This window comes from Manis pentadactyla, chromosome 7, assembly GCF_030020395.1.
Source record: "Manis pentadactyla isolate mManPen7 chromosome 7, mManPen7.hap1, whole genome shotgun sequence".
NCBI lineage: Eukaryota > Metazoa > Chordata > Mammalia > Pholidota > Manidae > Manis > Manis pentadactyla.
The window spans coordinates 2,048,622-2,070,520 of record NC_080025.1 but is presented as its reverse complement, the minus strand read 5'-3'; the positions used below and the strand labels follow the sequence as shown (position 1 = coordinate 2,070,520).

At 42.2% G+C, this 21,899-nt stretch overlaps 1 protein-coding gene across 1 annotated transcript in view; it reads left to right on the top strand.

Annotated features, from left to right (window-relative positions):
* Positions 1-21,899, top strand: part of CSMD1 (CUB and Sushi multiple domains 1) — a 1,485,257-nt gene that overhangs the window by 752,088 nt on the left and 711,270 nt on the right. The window contains exon 4 of the mRNA XM_036898253.2: positions 10,223-10,417. Within this exon, the coding sequence (XP_036754148.2) occupies positions 10,223-10,417 (195 nt within the window). The remainder of the gene's footprint in view (positions 1-10,222; positions 10,418-21,899) is intronic.

Genomic DNA, 21,899 nt, shown 5'->3' with positions numbered 1-21,899 from the left:
CCCTGCCGGCCGTGCTCTCCTTCGGCCTGCCTGGCTCCTCACCTCCTGTTGGGTCCGGCATTTTGACTCAGGCTTCAGGAGCTTGTCAGGGTGCCTAAGCCAGTTATCCTCCACCTGCTGTCAGCACTTTACCATGATTAGCGCTGATGCAGCCCAGTTCTAAATTACAGTGTCCTTGAAACATTTAATCTGCTCATATCACATGCGGTGGATGTTCTTGTCTGCCCACCCCTCCGAGGATAACCTTCCTTTCATAGAGGCAGAGAAATCAGAGGCTGCTTCTTGCTCCTAAGCTGGTCAGGGCTGCGGCTGCTCGCCAGTCTGCCCCTGAGACCAGGCACCCCAGCGCCGGCCCCGACCCGCCTCCCCGCATGCAGGCTGGGGCACTGAAGGCGCCTCGTGGAAAAGACCCCGCTCCGTCTTCACTGCCCCCTCTGTGTCATGTCCACACAGCAGCCTGGACACAAGGCTCTTCTTGTGAGCCCAAAGGCAGGCTTAGGGATGACGTAGGACCGAAGACACCTCAGTGAGCCAGACGTCACATACGACTGGTCTCGCCTCCCGTGGTGACGTTTTTAAAAGTAATAATAATTATACCCGTCATGGGAGGGGTTTGGTAGCTGATGCTCTCACCTGAGACCCTCTCCAGGACTGGGTCCCAGCCTGAGAGGGCTGCCGAGTCTCAGGTGGCACCTGTCTGGGCATGTGGTTCTCATACCTGGCAGGGCAGCAGGCACAGCCCTGGTCCCTCTAATGCAGTGGACAGAGGGGCCACCCCACGTCCAGGGCTCATGGTGGGCTACTCCATCAGTCCTGCTTGTCCCCAGCCCCGACGGGTGTGTTACCCTGCAAGCAGTGCCAGATGAGCTCAGGATCCAAACCTCTGTGCCAGGAGGTGCCTCTCAGGGAAGCAGGCTGCCGCTCTGCTCACCCCCTGCAGGATAAGCTGGGGCCTCGGTCAGGCTGCACCCCCAGTGACGAGCTCCCAGCGGTCGGGGCCCCGGGAAGGAGCCTGATCCCCGCCACGCCCTTCCTCCCAGCAGGGGCGGGTGGGGGCGCTGGCCTCTGAGACGTGCCTGAAGGGGCATCCGGCGGAGCCTCTTTTGTGGTTGAGCATCTCAGAGTGTGGAATATAAGAAAGTTGTTTTACCCAAAGGAAACAAAACCCCTGATTTGAAAAGATACATGCACCCCTATGTTTATCATCACATTATTTGCAGTAGCCAAGATATGAAAGCAACCTAAGTGTCCACCAGTAGATGAATGGATAAAGCAGATGTGGTGCATATGCACAATGGAATACTATTCAGCCATAAGAAAGAAAGAAATCCTGCCATTTGTGACAACATGGATGACCCTAGAGTATTATGATAAGTAATAAGTGAGCAGTGGACTCACAGCCACCAAGGAGTGACTGGTGGTTACCATGGGGGAGGGGCTGGGGTGGGTGGGGGGGGGGATGAAGAGGCGCACAAATCTCATAGTATTAATTGGTCACGGGGATGGAGGTGCAGCAGGGAGAATACAGCCAATGATTCTGTAAAGTCTTCCGATGTTGAGATAGTAACTGTATTAGTGGGGGTGAAGATCTGATAAATAATAAATTTAATAGTGTTGAATCACTGTGTTGTATACTTGAAACCAATGTAATATTGTACATCAACTATTCTTCAATAAGAAAAAGGAAGTTGGGGTTTTCTGTAGTTTAAGGCAGTGTTCTATAAGGAAACACTAAATAGGATCTGCATTCTGTTTAATCTTTAAATTTTGCACTACTTTTCAAAGGTGTTTTCTCCAGTTTCCCTTTGGCATTTACATGTTTCAGTTTTCAAGAAGTGTTGGGAAAGACACTAGAAGCAGAAGCATTTTAAGTAGTGTTTGTTATACAAAATCCTAAATTTTCATGATGGATGGGTCCATACGTCTCATTAAGTTTCTCACTGTTAAGATAGAAGATGAAACGTGATATCACAGTGGAAGGCGGAAGACGGGCAAGATGGGAGAGGACCCAGCAGCCAGTTCTTCAGATTTTTTGTTGTTGTTTTCTATTAAATTCTCCAAAAATTATTTCTAACATTACATTTTTCATGTGAAAGCATTTCAGTGATAACCACACAATTGTGATCTACAGTGTGTTGGAGATATTCACATTCCTCAGCCCGGCTCCTACACCTCTGGGAGTCTCAACTGCTTTATAAAGTTGAAATAACAATGCCTCATTTGGAAATATTTTAGGATTACCAGTAACATACAGAGTATCTGAATGGTTGACCCAGGTGGTGAGCAAGTGGCAAATATTACTATTTTTAAGATAACCAATTTGTAATTTGGAGCAATGAAATAAATGTTTACTGTCATCTAGAACGCTGCACTGGTAAATGACGAAATACATTTGGGCTTTTGTAACTCTAGTTTGATTTTTTAGCATTCATTTCACCTTTCAGGATGGCCCCACAGCATATATTTTATATATGCATATATATAAAATATGTAAATATTGGGACACTTGTAACCAGATTAAATTTGATTGACTATGAAGTTCATTGATGTAGTATAAAGTTCGCTTTTGAGAAGAAACAAACACGGTTATAAAGAAATGATCACCTTCCAGATGATTAATGGCAGTGTCTATGACCTGCCCTGTGGTTGGAGTGTATGTAAACTTACCTGATAAAATTAATGTACATGTAATTTTCTTTTTGAAAAGTCCATGATCAAAAAAGTTCGCCTGGTGTATGTGACTGTCATGCTATTGTCTTTCCATCACTCACGCTGAATTTTTAACCTTTGATATTCTCTGCATGCACTTGTCCGTGGTTGGTTCGCAGCTTGATTCCTGGAATGTTTTGGTCTTGCTCTTAACTTTTTGGTCATTTTTCTAGGACCAGCTATAGTTTGACTGTTATCTCCCCCTACCCAGTTAGTTTGGGGGTATTCTAGGAATTCCACACCTGGGCGCCAATTCATTTTCCTTTATATCCCCACCTTTGTTACTCTTCCCATCAGAAGGAAGTGCAGCTTTTCTGGTCCTTACCTCTTTTCTTGCTGACTCCAGGGCCCACCCGTGGAGATGTTCCACAGTCTAGAAATAAAAAGCACAGTGTTCACAACTTTATTACGTTGCATCCGTGGCCACGGCAGTGGGGGGGTGCGCATCCTCTCCTTCCGGTTCACCACCCACAAACCAGGATCCTGATGCTGTTTCGTCCTCAGTCATTAGCCCCCGATTTGTCACCTCACTCTTTCTGTCATAGTTTTGCAGTAACTGACATCTCGATTAATGCCTCTGTGGTTTGGAGTGACAGAGGGCAATTGAGACAATGTCTGCCGTTGACTTAAAAATGGAAGACCACGCAGGCATCACCTGGAGGAGCGCAGGCACCAGGCCGTAGCGTCAGCCCGCGGCCCCTGCCGTGTGTGCGCTGCATCTCCCGCAGGTCGTCCCACGCAGTCACACGCATTCTGCCGCAGGCATGTCTGTGTCCTCATTTCTTGAAACTTACAGTGTCATCCAATTGCCATTCAAAACCTAGAAGTCCTGTCTGTAGCTCTCAGTCCATTCGCCAGCTTGGTCACACGCCTCCTTCGGGTGCCTGTCTCCCATCCTGCAGATACGCCCGGAGGACTAGAAACATTGGTGAAAAGCCATGTGGGAACTCGGCCCCCTTTTTTACATGAAGAAACACGGTAACTCTCCCAAATCATATTTCCCCTGTTATCATACCCAACAAAGCTGTGTTTAGAACACTACAGATTTGATGGCATTTTATCCATATTATTTCTTTTGACATTGACAACATTTTCATAAGAAAGTTTATTATAATGCTGAAGAGTAGAAATCCTGGATCCACTATGTGTAAATCTTGCCACCAGTACTTAGCAGTTGTGTGGCCATGGGGAAATTACTTAATGTCTCTGTACCACCCTCTCCTCCTCTATAAGAAGGGGATAATAATAGTACTTACTTCATATATACCATTAATATTCATAAATCAATTAGGACAGTGGCTTTCTCATACCATGTGGTACAAAAGTATTACTGATAATTGAACAGAGATAATCAGGTCATATTAACATGGCTAAAAAGAGAACTGAGAGAAAAGTCTTTCTCCTTTGCTTCCCATTTTAATGACAATATCAACTCATTTTTCCTAGCTTTATTGTTTCTGGAATCTGTATACATTAGAATGCCAGTATACATTTAAAATTGTATGTTTTCCCTGAAGATTATATGATGCTTTAGAACTGGGAATATAAACTAAAAATCACTAACACATTTTGAGCACCTATTCTGTTCCACATGGCCTGCGAACGGTTTAATCTGCATCGTCTCATTTGTGTGCCACAAAAAACGCTTCAGTGGTTCTATTTTTTGTTCCCCTTTTCAGGACATAGAGACTGAGATTTAAGTAATTTGCATCTCCTCTTTTCACCATTGGCCATGAATAGGGAGTCAGTACAGAGAGTAAATGTCAAGTTTCATTATTTGAACATCGGATTTTTAAAGTGTTCCTGAAAATCATGTGGTCAGATTTTTCTAATCCTTCCCAAAGTTTGCAGGAAGGAGTGCAGGGCGAACAGTCCATGGACAAACACCTCTCATGCCATCAGTTTACATGTCCAGTGCTCTGTGCCATGTGGGTATCTGAAGTTTTGCTGCAGTGAGACTGCTGGGAAGGTGGAGTACAAACCAATAGTCTGACATGCCCCCCCCGGGACCCGGTTTCCGAATGAATGCGCCTAGTGGAATATCATTGCTTGTACACATGCTGTTAACAGCGCTGCTGCCCCACCGATGAGTTCCAGACTTCTCTTTGCTGGCCTTTTGTCCCATTTTGTAATGAATATTAATGCTGTGTTTTATTTTAGTGCTATGTTTTCACTTTTCGTCTGGAAAAGGATTGGATAGGACAGTCATTTCCCATTTCATCACTTAAACAGTTGGGTTAAAAGTTTGATGGGATAGACGGATTGAGTCACTGAATTGTGACCATATGCGTTGGCAAATCAAGGGTCATGGAGGGAATTTTCTGTGAGCATTGTTGGGATGAGGGCCTGTTTCGCGCCCTGGGTGTACAGACGTGGCTTCCTGAGGCCTGATGGAGACCTGCCGCGGGAGGGGAGCGCGGTGCCTGGGGTTCCTTTCAAGAAACGCTTTCTCATTACCAAATGTCTGCTCTGGCTGCTGAATGCCCGTTGTGCCCATAAGAACTGCTTTCTTGAAGAGTCTCTGGGAAAGACTGCAAATCATTACATCAAGGAAGGATTAAAGGGAATTAAAAGTAGAGTTCATGTCAATTCGATAAGTATTTACCAAATACTTACTGTGTCCTCATTACCATGGGCGACACAAAGGGCCATTCACGATCTTCAGGGAAACAGGGTAATAAATGAGTTTAAACAGAATTGGCAGAAATGCCATTTGGGTTGAATTTATTTTTTTCATTTTTCCCAGCCACTGGATTTCCATCTGTTGGCAATTTTCACATCTCTGAGTCTTAAATCTTTGCTTAAATCAATAATCATTTTCATCCATGTTTCATAGTTTAGGGTATTTTAGTAATTTTTTTTAATGACATCAATGACGATTTTCTAATAGTATGTGCATTTTTGCACTTTTGTTATTTGTGTCTGAGAGTAAATATTTTAAGTCTTTCTTGATTATTTCTGTTTGCTTTTTGACGTTAACATTAAAATTTTAATAGTTGTTTTCTAAAATAAAATTGATTGACAATAAAAATCCTCATTCCCTAAATCAGGAATGTATAACTTTGTGGTACCAACCAGTGATTTAAACATTACAAGTTTGTTTTTAATTATGTTTTCCTATTTGCCAAGTCATTTTGCTTTTAAAATTTTTAAATACACTTTAATACTTTGAGGCCTACTTACATTTTTTTTCCTTTGGCCAAAAACCAATTTTTTTTTTTTTGTATCATTAATATAAAGTTACATGAGCAACATTGTGGTTACTAGATATTCCCCCATTATCAAGTCCCCACCACATACCCCATTACAGTCACTGGTCCATCAAGTGTAGTAAGATGCTATGGAGTCACTACTTGTTTTCTGTGTGTTTTACTGCCTTTCCTGTGCCCCCCACCCCACGTTATGTGTGCTAATCGTAATGCCCCTTATTCCCCTTATCCCTCCCTACCCACCCATCCTCCCCAGTCCCTTTCCCTTTGGTAACTGTTAGTCCATTCTTGGGGTCTGTGAGTCTGCTGCTGTTTTGTTCCTTCAGTTTTTTCTTTGTTCTTAAACTCCACAGATGAGTGAAATCATTTGATACTTGTCTTTCTTCGCCTGGCTTATTTGACTGAGCATAATACCCTCTAGCTCTATCCATGTTGTTGCAAATGGTAGGATTTGTTTTCTTCTTATGGCTGAGTAGTATTCCATTGTGTATATGTACCACATCTTCTTCATTCATTCATCTACTGATCGACACTTAGGTTGCTTCCATTTCTTGGCTATTGTAAATAGTGCTGCGATAAACATAGGGGTGCGTATGTCTTCTTCAAACTGGGATCCTAAATTCTCAGGGTAAATTCCTAGGAGTGGAATTCCTGGGTCAAATGGTATTTTTATTTTTAGTTTTTTGAAGAACCTCCATACTGCTTTCCACAATAGTTGACCTACTTTACATTCCCACCAACAGTGTAGGAGGGTTCCCCTTTCTCCACATCCTCACCAGCATTTGTTGTTGTTTGTCTTTTGGATGTTGGCCATCCCAACTGGTGTGAGGTGATATCTCATTGTGGTTTTAATTTGCATTCCCCTGATGATTAGTGATGTGGAGCATCTTTTCATGTGCCTGTTGGCCATCTGAATTTCTTCTTTGGAGAACTGTCTGTTCATATCCTGCACCCATTTTTTAATAGGTTGTTTGCTTTTTGGGTGATGAAGCATGTGAGTTCTTTATATACCTACTTACATTTTTAGCAAAACATGGGTGTGGGGTGGGGAGAGAAGTGACTTAAAGATTTAATTTGTTGCTGATGCATTATTTCCAAAATGTTATTTTGTCCAATTGGTTTGTGAAGGACTTGTTGGTTATCTTCTGTTCCCGACATGCTCCAAGCTATGTAGCTTATAGTTGGGATCTAAAAGAGTATGAGCTGTTTTCCATTGAGTCTTATATTTATCATTTAGGTGAGCAACTATATATTTAGCATGTCCCAGCTGAGAGTAAGGCAGTGCTCTAGACAGCGTGTAGACAAAGGTGAGAAAGATGCCTCCCCAGGAGAGCAGATCAAGGCCCACACAGAGGCAGGCGGTCGTGATAGAATCCGACAGCAGCCGTACAGAGCCAGTGCCGGGGGGTGACATTGTCTCTGTTGGCCCTCACACTGTGCTGTGAGATAAATACCAGTGAGGATACACTTATAGTAAATTAACACAGCTAGGAAGGGTCAAAGAAGCGACCTAAATCCAGTTCTCCTGCCATTCCATTCCATTGTCAATTGAAACTAAGAAATTGCAAAGAATCAGGGTTGGGGTGGCTGTTTTTCAAATTGTAATGTAATCATCCAGATGTTAAGGTGAAGACCAAATCTGCAGACAAGAACAAGACAGGAGACCTTTCCGTCCATCTGAGAGCCCAGGGAACCGTTTGCAGAGGGAGGGAGACAGAGATTCTTGTCTTCTTGTCACTCTGCAGGCTCCCATGGGTGTGGATGGCCTGGGGCCACTGCTGTCACAGGGAGCCCTGCACCTGCGCTCAGGTGTCACTAACAGTGACCTGAGGTAGGGCGGTACAGCTCTGCCCTCCACTCTGCTGCTGTTTTCTTTGGCAGTCACCAAGTTTACATCTCCTTCGTGTCCTCTTAAAGTTAGCTTTCCTAAGTTGATGATAAAGAATGGGAGACATTTTTCTTTTCTGAATTTTATCAGTTGTCTATGTTTCCAAATATTACATTCAACTTTCCATTGAAAGTTTTAAGATGTGGATGTTTTCTTTGCAGAAGCTCACTTGGGAAGATCCTTGTCTCCAGGAGTGTTTTTTTTCTCCCTCAGAAATGTTGTAGACGGTTCAATTCCACATTTCCTGGCAATATCATTGCACAGCAAAATTTTACATACTGTGTCTCCACTTTTCCTTGGATGTATTAAATAAGCTGCGGATAATTGTGGAGCTGATCGACATGGCAGCGGTATCTTGTGATCTAGTTCCTATTTTATTGTACTTGAGTTCTGATGATCTTTCTGTACGAGTCAATTATTTATGTTATCACTATTTTTTAAAAATGGTTTCTTGCTATTTTCAATAGAAAGTGGATAGGGAAGTCGTACAGGCTACATTTGGTTTTTGGAATGACTCATTTCTTTTCCAGTTCTGAGCCAATCGCTCGCTGTGGTTCTCTTTGGCAGGTTTAAAAATATTTGCCAGGTTTATGTTAATAAAGCCTATGTTGGGGGAAACTTTATCTGGACACAATCTATAATGAATATGTACCATCTAGTAAGTATTACTAGCAGTTAATGAAAATAATAAAGACCCTACAAAACAAACAGGGAAGAATTTATTACTTCTGAATATTCCTGGACAAGGAAGAAAATCACCAAAAGCATTTCTACCCACTCATTCTTTCCCACCCACATGTCTTTCTCTCCCCATCAATGGCAGAAATCCAGCCCACGCTTCATGTTTGTCTCTGATTATAAGACCCCTGGCTCATGAGGATTGGCAGGTTTCATAAAGTGAAATGTTCCTCCAAGATAGAGTTGCAACTCTTCTGCTTTAGAAAGTTATATAAAACAGTTAAATGCCAAACAGTTCAAAATGTTTTTAAATAACATTTTTTAAAGTAGACTTCCTGTCTTAGGGATAGTGACTATGGGATTAAATATAGAATTATTTTTTATTGTAAAAGACAACAAAAATTATAGATTACACTGAACTACTTTCAATTGTATTGTCAAACAGATTTTTGTAGGCTCTTTAGAGAAATTATTCTTGAAAACTACAACTGAGCATACTTTGACTATGTAAATAGTGATTTCATAAACATGTCAATTATGTTAAATACTTCAATTGTAGTATTTCTGTGTAGCTTAGTTTGTGCATACTTAAATAGTATCATAATAAAAATAATTTTATAAATCACTGAAATTCCCTCGCATTCACTGGGAAAGTTCTTTTTGCTCAGTTTACAAATAAACAATGAAAACAGAAACTATCATACTACATTATACATAGTTATCAAAAAACAACACCCTGCACATGCAAAAAAAAAAAAATGAATGCAAACATGAATTAATTTGATTTGTTCATTGAAAATACTTTAGTTGAAAAATCACTTTCTTAATAAGTGCCTTTGGTTTTGTTGAATATGACATAATGGCAGCTGATTTACTGATGATATGCTTAATATAATCAGAAATAGGGACACAATAGCCAACAGTCATCCACTTGATACATTCAACTTAATGGTGCTTCAATTATGTTCAAAAGTATGTTCTGTAAATATGCAATGACATCATATTCGTTAGGTTTCAAGGCAGTTGAATTAGGCAGAGAATCATAACAACAAAAAAAATGAAAAGGCCTAGAAAGAACAGAATCAAGGTCATCTTTTCAAAATTCAAGTGAATACAGTACTTGTATTGTCAAAACTAATAGTTAAAATTTTGTTATGAACCAGACACTATAAATGCATAAAGCCTAACAGCTTGCAGTATAAAATGGTGCATTTTTCAAAAGTCTGATAGATTAATGAATGAAATATTTAAGTCTTTAATTCAGTTGTTTATTCTTCCAGGATTGATCAGTGATATGTATCAGACAGGCCTGGTCCTGGAGGAATGAAGAATAAATATGCCACCAACATTCATGCTGTATTTCTTATACCACTTTTTCCTGTGTCTACATCTTCCTGTTATCTGGCTGCATAATCTATGAGACTGTGGAAGCTCATAATTAGAAAAATAATCTAGACATCATCTAAACACTGAGTCTAAGCAGAGCTATATTTTTCCCTCTTAACAAACTGCATTTATGTATACATCCCAAAGAATCTTTATAAGATATTAAATTGCAGGTATTAGAAAACCCGAATACATTTTCTCAGTTTAATTTGTAGGCAAACTGAAAATATATTTTTGTGCTAGGTTTGCTTATTTTAATAGTTCAAATGCATAGTTTGTGTCATAAATTGATCTTAATAGATATCTCTCTTGAACTTTTCTTTCTTTCTCCCTTCTTCTCTGTTTCCAATAGTTTTACCCAGTCACACATGTGGAAATCCTGGGGAAATATTGAAGGGAGTTCTCCATGGAACAAGATTCAATATAGGAGACAAAATCCGGTATAGCTGTCTCTCCGGCTACATCTTGGAGGGGCATGCGGTTCTGACCTGCATCGTGAGTCCCGAGAATGGTGCGACGTGGGACTTCCCAGCTCCGTTTTGCAGAGGTGTGTACTGTGCAGTAAGAGTGTGATGTGAATGCACACTAAGTAAATGGCTTTGGAATGGATATTATAAAAGCTCCACTTAGTGAGGACAAGCCCCAACTGGTCTTCCCATGCCAGCTCTTTCTGTTCCTAAAGGTAGCTTTATATGGTATCGAAGGAATGTGGCTGGACCCAGTAAAGTCTCCTCAAATATCCACATGTTTCTTCATCCTGTTTCTCAAACTCTATGGACTTCTGCATATTTTTATCACCAGCTGTCATAACATTCTAAGATTTAATTCACATTATGACATTCTTGATTTGACAGTTGCTCTTCTTTTTCTCATTAAAAGTGACAAAAAACCTTGATAATGAAATCATACCTTTTTAAGGACTCTGTCAGCACTTTTAGGCCTTTGGAATGAGGTGATTATAAGGAACACACTATTTCAAGTGTTCTTCATGCTGAAAGGTTGGACTCACTTTTCCTGAAGCCTCGTGATTTTTAGCCTTTTCTCTACTATTACTTTACTGACCCTGTAACTTTACAAAAGAGCACAATTTGATTCCTAGATTTTGCCTTTCCTAGGAAGAACCCATCTGAATGGTTTCCAAAACAAATGCATGGCCAACATGTGTTGAAGTTTAATGTAATGCCAGAAAATGCATGGAGGGCTTTACCTGGACCACCTCATTTAATTCCCACAGCCACCCACAGAAGTGTTACTATTGACACTCATTTATAGGTAAAGAAGCAAAATTTTAATTTTCAAAAGGTTTCAGAGATAGTATATAAGTTAAGACTCAAACCTATGGCTGATGTTTAACCCCAGCTCACCACCAGGCATGTGTGTAGTCTTGGCCATAAGTCACCGTGAAACAGTGTATCGTTTTCATCTGTGTGATTTTATTTTCATCTCTGCTCTGTCACGAAAACTTCCTTTTACTCCTTGTTTTTCTGTGACTGGCGTAGTCCCCCAGCGCCCCTGCCTGCCCACCCCCCTGGGAATGCCTGTTGCTCCTGGAACTGAGCTGACACCCTAGTGTGGGCCAGACACTGCTTTTCACATTTAACCTTCACCAGTAGGTATTTTATTAAAGATTCATTTCACGAATGAGGAATCTGAGGGCTGTGACAACAGGAAATGTGACCTGGGGAAGGCACTCCAGCCAGTCCTTGTGGGAGTTCCATGCCCCCCATGCACACCATTCCTCTGTTCTGGGGAAATTCCTTTTCTGATACTATACTTTCTGCTGCAAGTGTCCATTGCTCCTCTGGAAATGCACATTTCCCCTACATGTCTGCAGGTCACCTCATTTTTTTTTTTTTCTTACTGTGGGTAATTACTTTCCATCTCTGTTGTTAACAGGGCGGTGCCGTCAAAATCTAGACCCACGTCACATTTCCCTTGGAAGAAGGGAGGGGCTTTCCCCCGTCTCTCCACCGGTTCTCCTAACTCTCCGTCCTGTATGGGGACACTGCCTCTTGGATATCCTAAACAGATCCTTTCCTCTTTACTTCTAACCTGTTTTCTTGACGTGCCCTGTCACTGCATGAACTCTGGCGCACCTTGGGCACTTGCCCTCGGCTCCTCTGTTACTGCTCCCAGATGCAGACGTGAACCCTTCTCTCCAGCACCCAGCGCTTGGCCAGCCTGGCTGCCACTGGGCCCTGGGGACCCTGGGAGCACAGGGACCCTGCTCTCCTTGCTTTGCCTTCCTGACCCCGCGCCATGCAGGAGTATTTAGCCCCATAGATGAGCAAGCACTGCAGCAGAGGGTTTTTCTCCAGAAGATCCTCACCCCCATGCCAGCCCACTCCACACTGGAGCCCATACTTTTGCTCCTTTTATCCTGATGCCCACATGCACCTCGTGTCCTGATCCCCACAATCCTAGTTCCTCGTCAGTTTCACACTGAAGTGCGAATCTGTCCTGGCTTCTCACCACCTCAGCCTCCTGTGCAGCTGCTCTAAGCAAATACAAAAGTCCTTTTGTCTACAGCATTTATCCTGTTGTTATTCTGTATTTTTACTTAATGTCTCAACAGTATTTCTTCACCTCGTTAGTTACCATGCCAGAGATAATATGCAGTCATAAACACTTTGTAACTATATTGCTGATTCCTCTCTACATTAAAATGTAGCCCAATCAACAGCTAATTTCCCCTTCTGCTGTGGCTAATCCCCATTCAGAAACTTAATAGACATAAATAGATACACTGAATATCAAATAAGGAATTGTTATAGACTTGAAAAGTACAAAAATTAATATTGATAGCAACTATGACAGCTTCTTTCTTGCTCACACTCATTGTAGGGGTTTTCCTTAAATGAAGGGTCTCTACTAATTCCACAATTATTTACCTTAGAAAGTCAAAGTTGATGTAGCAATGAGTTTATAATTTTTCCTAGTCTGTCACCAATTTATTGAATTCCAACTCTATCATGATGCTTTTTTTCTATATTAGAGATTATTAAATTTATGCTTAAATTTTGTGTTTTCCACTGCTTGGGCTGGTGATGTTCCAAAGGGCATTAAATTAGATATAATTATTTTATGAAACAAATTTGAAAGATGCAACTCAGTATTGATTTGGATAATTGGATCCTGAAGAAAAAAAATCAATGCTGTAATTCTTATAAATGTGTGGATATGGCGTATCTAGGAGAGACACAAATGGATTTCAGCAGTTGTGAGCTAATTTACAAAAGTGAAAGGAGTGTATTTTCTGCTTCCTCCAAGTTCTAGTTATTTAATTCCAGGAATTACTTGAAGATTCTTCTTAATGGCATTCCTAGCAGTAACACCATGGCATCCTTTTACGACGACTTTTTGTTGGTGTTGAAAAATGTGCATTTAACTCCAAGTGACAGCATTTAACCTGAACAATGACCCCTAAATGTGTGTTACCATTTCTAGAGTCATGGGATGCTATTTAAAGAAAAATGATCCAACCATGTATTTAATAAAGCCACTACCTAAGAAAATAGGAAGCCAGCCAGCTCCTACTTAAAACTTCTTCCCTCAAACAGGAGACCTGCGCTCAGCTGACTTCGGTCAAGCAGTGTTTAGATTGTCTTCCTCTGGAGACAGAATATTCTGGTCTCACTCATTTATCCTTGAGTTCTCACCTCAGTCTGTGTCTTCCTGCGTTACACTTTATGACTGCCTACTGTACCTTTGTCTCTCCTGGTCTTCACCACGATCCGCCGTCGGTGATACACAGGCATGGTGTGTATTCAAAAGGAGAAACTCCAAGGGAACGTGAGGGGAGTAGGCAGACCCGCCGACGGACGCTCTCGGATCAGGAGTTCAGTGCCTGTTGAATGTACTTCCGGCTTGTCCTGCTTCATGATTGACTCGCACAGGCTGTGACGTGAGGGGCCGGGATCTGCCTCATGCTGCTGCGCTCCAGGGTACTGGGGGGCCACAGAGCATCACGTGTGAAGGCAGGGTGTTCTCCCGGATGGAGAGGGGAGCACAGGCCGGTGTCTGCAGGAGTATGATGCGATCAGACAAGAGGCAGGAAGGAGGTGGGGCAGGAGCTGCATTTGGAAAGCACGCTTTTGTGAGAAACCTTCTATCAGTTACAAAACTCCCAGAGAGAAGTGGTCTTTCTTTTTTTTTTTTTTGAGAGGACATCTCTCATATTTATTAATCAGATGGTTGTTAACAACAATAAAATTCTGCATAGGGGACTCAATGCACAATCATTAATCAACCCCAAGCCTAATTCCCAACAGTCTCCAATCTTCTAAAGCAGAAAGAACAAGTCCTTACATGGTGAACAAGGTCTTCCATAGTGACTAAGTTCTTACATGGTGAACAGTGCAAGGGCAGTCATATCACAGAAACTTCTGGTTTTGATCACGCATCATGAACTATAAACAATCAGGTCAAATATGATTATTCGTTTGATTTTTATACTTGATTTATATGTGAATCCCACATTTCTCCCTTATTGTTACTATTATTATTATTTTTAATAAAATGCTGAAGTCATAGGTAGATGAAAGATAAAGGTAGAAAACATAGCTTAGTGCTGTAAGAGGGCAAATGTAGATGATCAGGTGTGTGCCTGTAGACTAAGTATTAATCCGAGCTAGACAAGGGCAACAAAACATCCACGGATGCAGAGATTTCTCTCAGAACAGGGGGGGTGAGGTTCTAAGCCTCAGCTCTGTTGATCCCCAATTTCTCACCTGATGGCCCCCCTGTGACTGTGCCTGTCTTAGGTTGTTCCTCCCTTGAGGAATCTTACCCATCTCTGGCTAACCAGTCATCTTCCAGGGCCATACAGGGAAATGTAAAGTTGGTAAGTGAGAGAGAAGCAATATTCTTTGAAAAGGTTAGCTTTTTACTTCTTTGCAGATTTATGCCCTGTGGCTTCTATGCCCAGCATTTGTCTTGAGGTATCTTTACCACTTGGAAGAATTATGATACTCAGTAATTTCAATATGAGGCATGAATTCTACTTAAGGGTTGTAATTAGGAAGGAAGAAGAAAAGCTATAGAAGTAGCAGATGGAAGAAAACATGGGAAGATTGATTATTTCTTTGACATATCTTCTTGTAGTATAACATAAACATTTATAGGTTTTAAACTACTAATTAAATTGCATGCACACATTAACATAATAGGAATATAGCTACATAACCAAAGCAGACCTACAATTACCAGCCATATCCAGTGAAACCAAGAAAACCAGTTAGGCACCCTAGGCATTTGTGAAAACTTATCAATGATATGATGGATATTGTCTAACTGAATTTGAATAGTTTGAGAAAAATCAGACAAATTAAAACAACACATTCCTGGGAACTGTTCACATCCCATATGTTCTTTTAACAGTAGATAGTCTATAGTCACAAGATTTTGGAGCGCTGCAACTTGCACTTCTTCTAATTCTTGGTTGAGTTCCAACAGTATAGATCCAGTCAAATTGGTTGTTTTACTGAATGCACAGGCCAGCTTAGGTATCTTCTTCTTCATTCCAATGGCAAGTCCAGGAACCGATGGGATGAATGTAGCTACAACTGCAACAGCGCCAGGATCTTTGTTGACGTTTTTTGATGATCATCTTCTGGAATGACTCTTCCAGAGAATGTTGATGTTGCAAGTTAGAAGTGGTCTTTCTTGACGTTGGCCCACCATGAGGTGGGAAATAGCCCTTTCATCCTGCCTTTAGGCACTGTACCTCTCCAATTCCGGACCTCATTCTGTAAGTCTTAGTGGGCAGCTACATCAGTTTACCTTATTCTGTGTCTATAAGCGCACAGCGAATTATGCGGGCATGTGGGGACTTGAGCTCTCCCTGGGCCTGGGAAGGGCGAGGCTAGTTTATGCTGTGGGAAGATGATGGGGGCAGTTGCAAGAGGCATATGCCATCTGAAAATAAGGCAGCTGTAAGCAAACATGGGTCTATTCCAGGCAGAGATCCAATGCTCTCTCTTCCCTGAACATCACCTCTTAAATGTGCCTTAATTCTTTCTATGATGGATCACTTTTTATTTGCAATCTATGCTTCAGAAAATGATTCTTAGCAGCTCAGCTATTGCAGAGCTGAGATACCCAAAGTCATAGCTCTGGACATTCCCAATTATAAGCTGTTTTAAATCACGTATGTTTATATATTCTGGGACTCACAGATTAGCCTGTATTAACATTATGTGCACAACTCATATAAACTATCATAAAAAGGCATCTGAAAATCATACTCATTTAATGTCAATTTGTAAATATGCTGAAGCTCATAAATGCATGACCATGTCTGTACCGCATATCACCTTGAGATGTCTGCAGGGAAATTAGTAGTAGTCTATAATAAAGGTAAGGAAAAAGGCTTCAAATTGTGTTGACATATCTTTTAATTTTTAACTTGGCAGTTATAACAAGCTATACTTTTGTATGTTGTACCATTATACTTTAAACTAAAATATTTTAAATCTAAGTGGCATATGTGCCCGACTAAAGAAATTGAATAATACTGCAGCAATTACCATATTAAGGCACCACCTCCTGAAACACTCATACTGTAATGGTACCTACGTTTCAATAGCATTTAACCATTTGAGATTTTTCTCATTATTATATCTGTTTAGACTGTTCCTTTTTGCTTTATCCATTTTATTTTTTTTCTAATTATTTTGCTATGATTGTTAATTTACTAATATCACTCCCATCCACAATGTCTTGTTTATCCCAATTTAATTTAGATTTCTGTACATTATCTTTATAAATTAAAATATTTTACTTGACCCTTTGTGCCTCATTTCTTTAATTTTTGAATTAATTTTTAATTTGGAGAGGCATCTCTTGCCTCTCTGCTTAGAAGACATGAATATCATCGCCTCCACTCTTTCCAGTGTATCTTCTAATCTTTCCCCTCCTGTGGCTTCCCCCAGCTGCAGTAGAACCACTGCAGTAGTAAAGCTGTTAAGATTTATATTTTATCCTATAATCATAATTAAGTCCTACTTAATTTGTCTAAAAGCTGAAAAGCAGTAAACAGCATTCATGTTATTATGCCTGTGTAAATATCGTTTGCCGCGTTTTATGCCTATACTGAGAGCCAAGTATTGTGCCTGTAATTAGACTGCTTCCTCTGTGATTCCAGTGTCATAAGCCCTGTGCCCCCCAGAGCCCAGACGAGGCCCCTCTTTAGCCTCAGTCACTCATCATGATGCCAGAGTTGACTTCTGCTTCACGTTTGCACCAAGGCTCACTTACTGTGCGTGTGCACTGAGTGTGATACTGGCAGGCTGAAGTGCGAACCAGAGGACTGTTTCTGCCTGGCAGTTGGTTGTGGTATTAGCCGTGATGCGGGCACTTCCACCCCACCCAGCTGGCAGCGGAGCCTGGGGCGGCGGTGGGCCGGGCCCTGCGCGTGTGTGGCGTTGCTGGACTCGGCTACTGTGGTCTTCACTGCAGGGAAGCTAGCGGTTGGATCAGCTGTCAACTCAGGGAGAAGTAAAGGCAGGTTTGGTGTAAGGGCAGCCTGTCTGTGCTGTGATTGCCTTCTGTTTGTCTTAAAATCTTGAATTATCTTTATTTTTCCTTTATTTACTAATGAAATTTATGTTTCATTACAGTAATTGAGATACCTTCTATTTTATACGTATGAATTATTGCTAGGAAGGAACTCTGTTCTTCCTCCTGAAGGTCACTGGTGTATTCCTCCAGCTTGAACTCGGTCATGGCTTGTTTGGCATCCAGCTGTCTTCCGTTGTTCCTAAAGTCGCTACTGTCCGTGCCCCCAGCACGCTGTACCTTTGTCACCTTATCCGTGTCCCTACTGCCCTCATCCCCAAGCCCCTGGCCCTCCCTCTGCTCCGCCAGGGCTCTGCCCTGCCTTCTGGCATTGCCGCTGCAAAGCACAGGGCCGGGATGTCCTTCACTATCGCTTCCTGGTCTGCCCACCTCCTCCTGGTGCAGAGGTGATGCCATCGTGCTTCCGGAGTCCAGGTGCTCCTTTCTCTCCGTCACACTTCAGGTGGCTTCCCAAGAAACGCGCCTCAGGAGGAAAGCACTTGAGGCCTCAGCACGCCTGCGATGTGCTTGTCTGCGTCCACACCGACGGACATTCTAGCTGAGCATGAAATCGTGTGGAAAACACTCCCTCCCCGAATTGTTAAAGCATGGTTATGTTATTTTAAACATATTAGTATACTTTGGCTTCTATGTATACATGTATGCGTGTGTGTGTGTGTGTGGACAGAAGGGAGAGTCTACATAGTCTATCCAGTATCTCTCACACTAAATATGATGTGTTTCTTTGTGTGTATGTGCATCTACACACACATATGTATTCTACATACGTAGTTTCTCACTATTTGTACATATAATCTATATACATGGTTTCTCACTATATATAATATCTACCTAGTCTATATACATAGCTCCTCTCTCAGAACATGTGTATATATATATAATCTACATACGTAGTTTCTCTCTTACTATATAATATATATACACACAGTTTATATATTCTGTATACATATTTTTTCTACTTGATGTATATGCATGTGTATATATTTATACATATATACACATGCACATATATTCACACACACACTGAATAGGCAAGTGGACTTTGAAGTATGTGATCAAAGAGCTAGAAGAATGATAAGTTTTCGGGCATATGTCAAAAGATAAAAGAAACAGAGGTCTTTAAGAAAATAACAAGTAAGCCATTTCCGAGGCCAGATGCCGACTTCATAATCTTCTGGAATAGAAGGGTGAGTCCTCACAGCCTGGGAAAGGCCTCAGGTACACTATTCTGAGATGAGCCGGGCTGCAGCCCAGAGCCTCCCTGTTCTGTGGGGTGGAACTTAGGGGGCGTGACATCGCACCCAGGCAGGGGCCTGGGGGCCCTACAGCTGCCATGTACCTAACCAAGAAAACCCAGTTCCTTAGTATTTAGAACAGTGCTGTCCACTAGAAATAAAATACAGTCCTAAAGTGTGAGCCCACCACATAATTAAACATCCTGATAACTGTATTAATAGAGTAATAAGAAAGAGGAAAAATTAACTTCAGTAATGTTTTATGAACCCAACATAACCCAAAGATGGCCATTTCAACACATAATCAGTATGATGCTAACAGAGTAGTTTGCATTTTTTCCATGCAAGTCTTGAAAATGCAGTGTGCATTTCACAGTCACAGCATATCTCAGTGTGAAATAGCCGCATTTCAAATTCTCATTAGCTATGCATGTCGGTGGCTGCTATTTCAGAGAGCTCAGACTAAGCAGGCAAAAGCATTTCAATATTCTTTTCCTTCCATGTGGGTGGGCGATGCACGTAGAGTTCTGGTGAGGTGAGTGGGTTTCATCTTCCCTTATAATGTAGGGTTCAATATACTGCTGTAGTTTTAGGATAAGGACTGATAAGAAAATGGGTCTGAACGTACAACTCTATGTCATCGTCTGATTGGAACTCTTCTCTTTAACTTCTCCAGAATTGCCGAAACAAATTTGAGCTGAATAGTATCAGAAAGTAGAGTCTATTTTTAAAATTAGTTTCAGCAAAAGGTAAGAGTGAGCTGGCTCTTGATTAATCCAAAAAGGCTTCTCCTTCGGAATCTCATTTCAGGCACCACCTTGCTTTTGGAACGAACAGCAGTGGGGTCTTAGGAATGGAAATCACAGAGGCCCTTGAAGAGGCTGCAGGTTAGCTAGTGGGGTAAGCAGATAACCCGAAGCAGCTCTGTGTATGCACCTCAGGGCGTGTGATTCCAGGGAGGAAGAGAAGTAGAATCAATTCCAGGACCAGGCAGTCACGACCTTTGTGACTGTAAGCTCATCGGATGCCTTTTCCAGGGTCTGTCCCCATCTGTGAACTATTGCATGTACTACAGTGAGATGTTCACACAGCCAGAAAGCAGGAGAGGTGTGGTGTGTACCCAGCAGCCTATTCCAGGGGCTGCGTACCCAATCTCTACACAGTATTATCAACACAAAGAGCAAATACTTTGAAGAGATGTCATCCTCAGGGTTAATATGAGGATTCAATGAAATGACATGTGCTAAGCATCTTGCAGAGTCTTCAACACATAAATAAAATGAGCAAAGCACAGATGAGATAGCAGCACACTTGCGGGCTCGGCCGTGTACCCGGGAGAAAATCCTAGTGTCAGTCCCGCTCGCGACTGTGTGCTGTGCCTGTGCGCAAACCCAGGTCATCTCTCTGGTCTCAATTTTCTTCACTATGTAATCTTGCCCATGTCCCACTTCCATTGTAAAGATTGAGTGAGAAAACCCGGATAAAATGCTTAGCAGAGAGCCTGACACAGTGAGGAATCTCTAAATACTGGCTGGGGAGACGGCTGTGCTGCATCCTCTCCCTTCCAGTCTCTGCAGCACCTTCAGACTCTGGAAAGGAGTGAATGGAACCAAATTGCAAACAAGGTGAACATACATTCATGTAAACGATAGGATCTCAGGGCCAGCAGCACTTACATAAAAGATTTTTATGCATTATTGATATTCTTTGGAATTAAAAAAAAATAATAACTACCAGGCAGATTTAAACTGAACAGACAAAACCTCAAAGGGCAAATTAAATAGCTCCTGAAGTATCATCCATGTAGGAGCAGATCACTGTTTCACATGCACTGTTGCACAGAAAGAGTAAGACAAAAATTACCTGTTGCACGTGCGTGTAGATGCACATATGCACACAAATAGCATGACCGTATAGAAAATGTAGACTGAGCAGAAATCCAGATATAGATCATTTCTAGATTCCTGTTTCTCAGGGAAATAATCGGTCAAGTTCAAAGTATTTTAGTAAGTAGAAAATGGAGGAGCATCTGTCACAAAATGATAGAAATTTCAGCTTGGTCACTAAAATTGTAGATTTTTAAGAAAAATGGGTGAAGATCATGGTTAAACCACAGCAGTTTCCAAGTGCCAGGCCCTGCTTACACAGCTCACGTGTATTCATGTATTTAATGTCCGCAGTAACCATACAAGTTGTATATTGTCATTGGTTCAGGTTTTTCGATGGACTCAGGCATAAAGGCCTCGAGCGGCTTTCCAAGGTCACCGGGGACTAAACGGCCGAGACAGAATCTGAGCCTGGGCCTCTCATGCCTTAGGTCTCTGCAATTTAATTCGTGAGAAAAGTTGATGCCATGAAAAGAACCTAAGTTTTGATTAGGAACAAGTAGTTGACCTTGAAAGAAACGTTTTCTTCTTGAGCACTTTGCGCTTGGGCCCCGAGGAGTGTGGGGAGGCCGGAGAGGCTTGGTCTCTTCCAGGAGAGGTGGGACCAACTGGCCTCTCCTCCCCCACCTGCTCCTGTGAGCAGGGCAGGGGAGGGCGTCTCACAGGCCGGCAGGCCACTAGAGGCCGTGTGCGCGGTCAGAAGAACAAAGGCATGAAAGTAACCCCAGGCCCAGCGTTTTCTCTGGATGCGAAGGGCTGAGTAAGACCCAGGCTGCAGGGCTCGCCGTGGCCTTCGGTAAAGTGACTCCCAGCAGCCTCCTGCATGTCCAATGGAAAACTATCAGCTGAGCTCCAGAGGACTGCTTGCCTCTAGGAACTTCCTCATGTTTTACTTCAAAGGCTAAATATGACTTGCTGAAGCCATTTCTTTAGACAGTAAGTCAACCCTGGAGGTAAGAAAACAAACAATGCTTTATGTTCCCAGGCAAATGGTCTTCCTCCTCGGGAAAAGGCTTTCTTTGGGTTAAGCTGACCCGGACCTCTCTCCCCGTTCCCCCCTGTAGCCCTGGACCCTTCACCAACCCCCGCGTCCTCTGTCTTCCCAGGATTGCTCGCCCCTGGGCAGGAGGAGATTGAAGGGCACTGCCAGGCCCTGGCCTCCCTGCGGCCTCCCCTTCTCGGGTCCCAAGCAAGGTCGTCTTGGGGGGCAGCCAAAGCAAGATACAAAATTTTTTGAGGGATGGTTGGCTACTAATTACTGGCTCTTTATTTTCCATGTTTAGCCAATGGAATCATTTTAGGTAACTGAACTAAGGCAGACCGTGGGGAA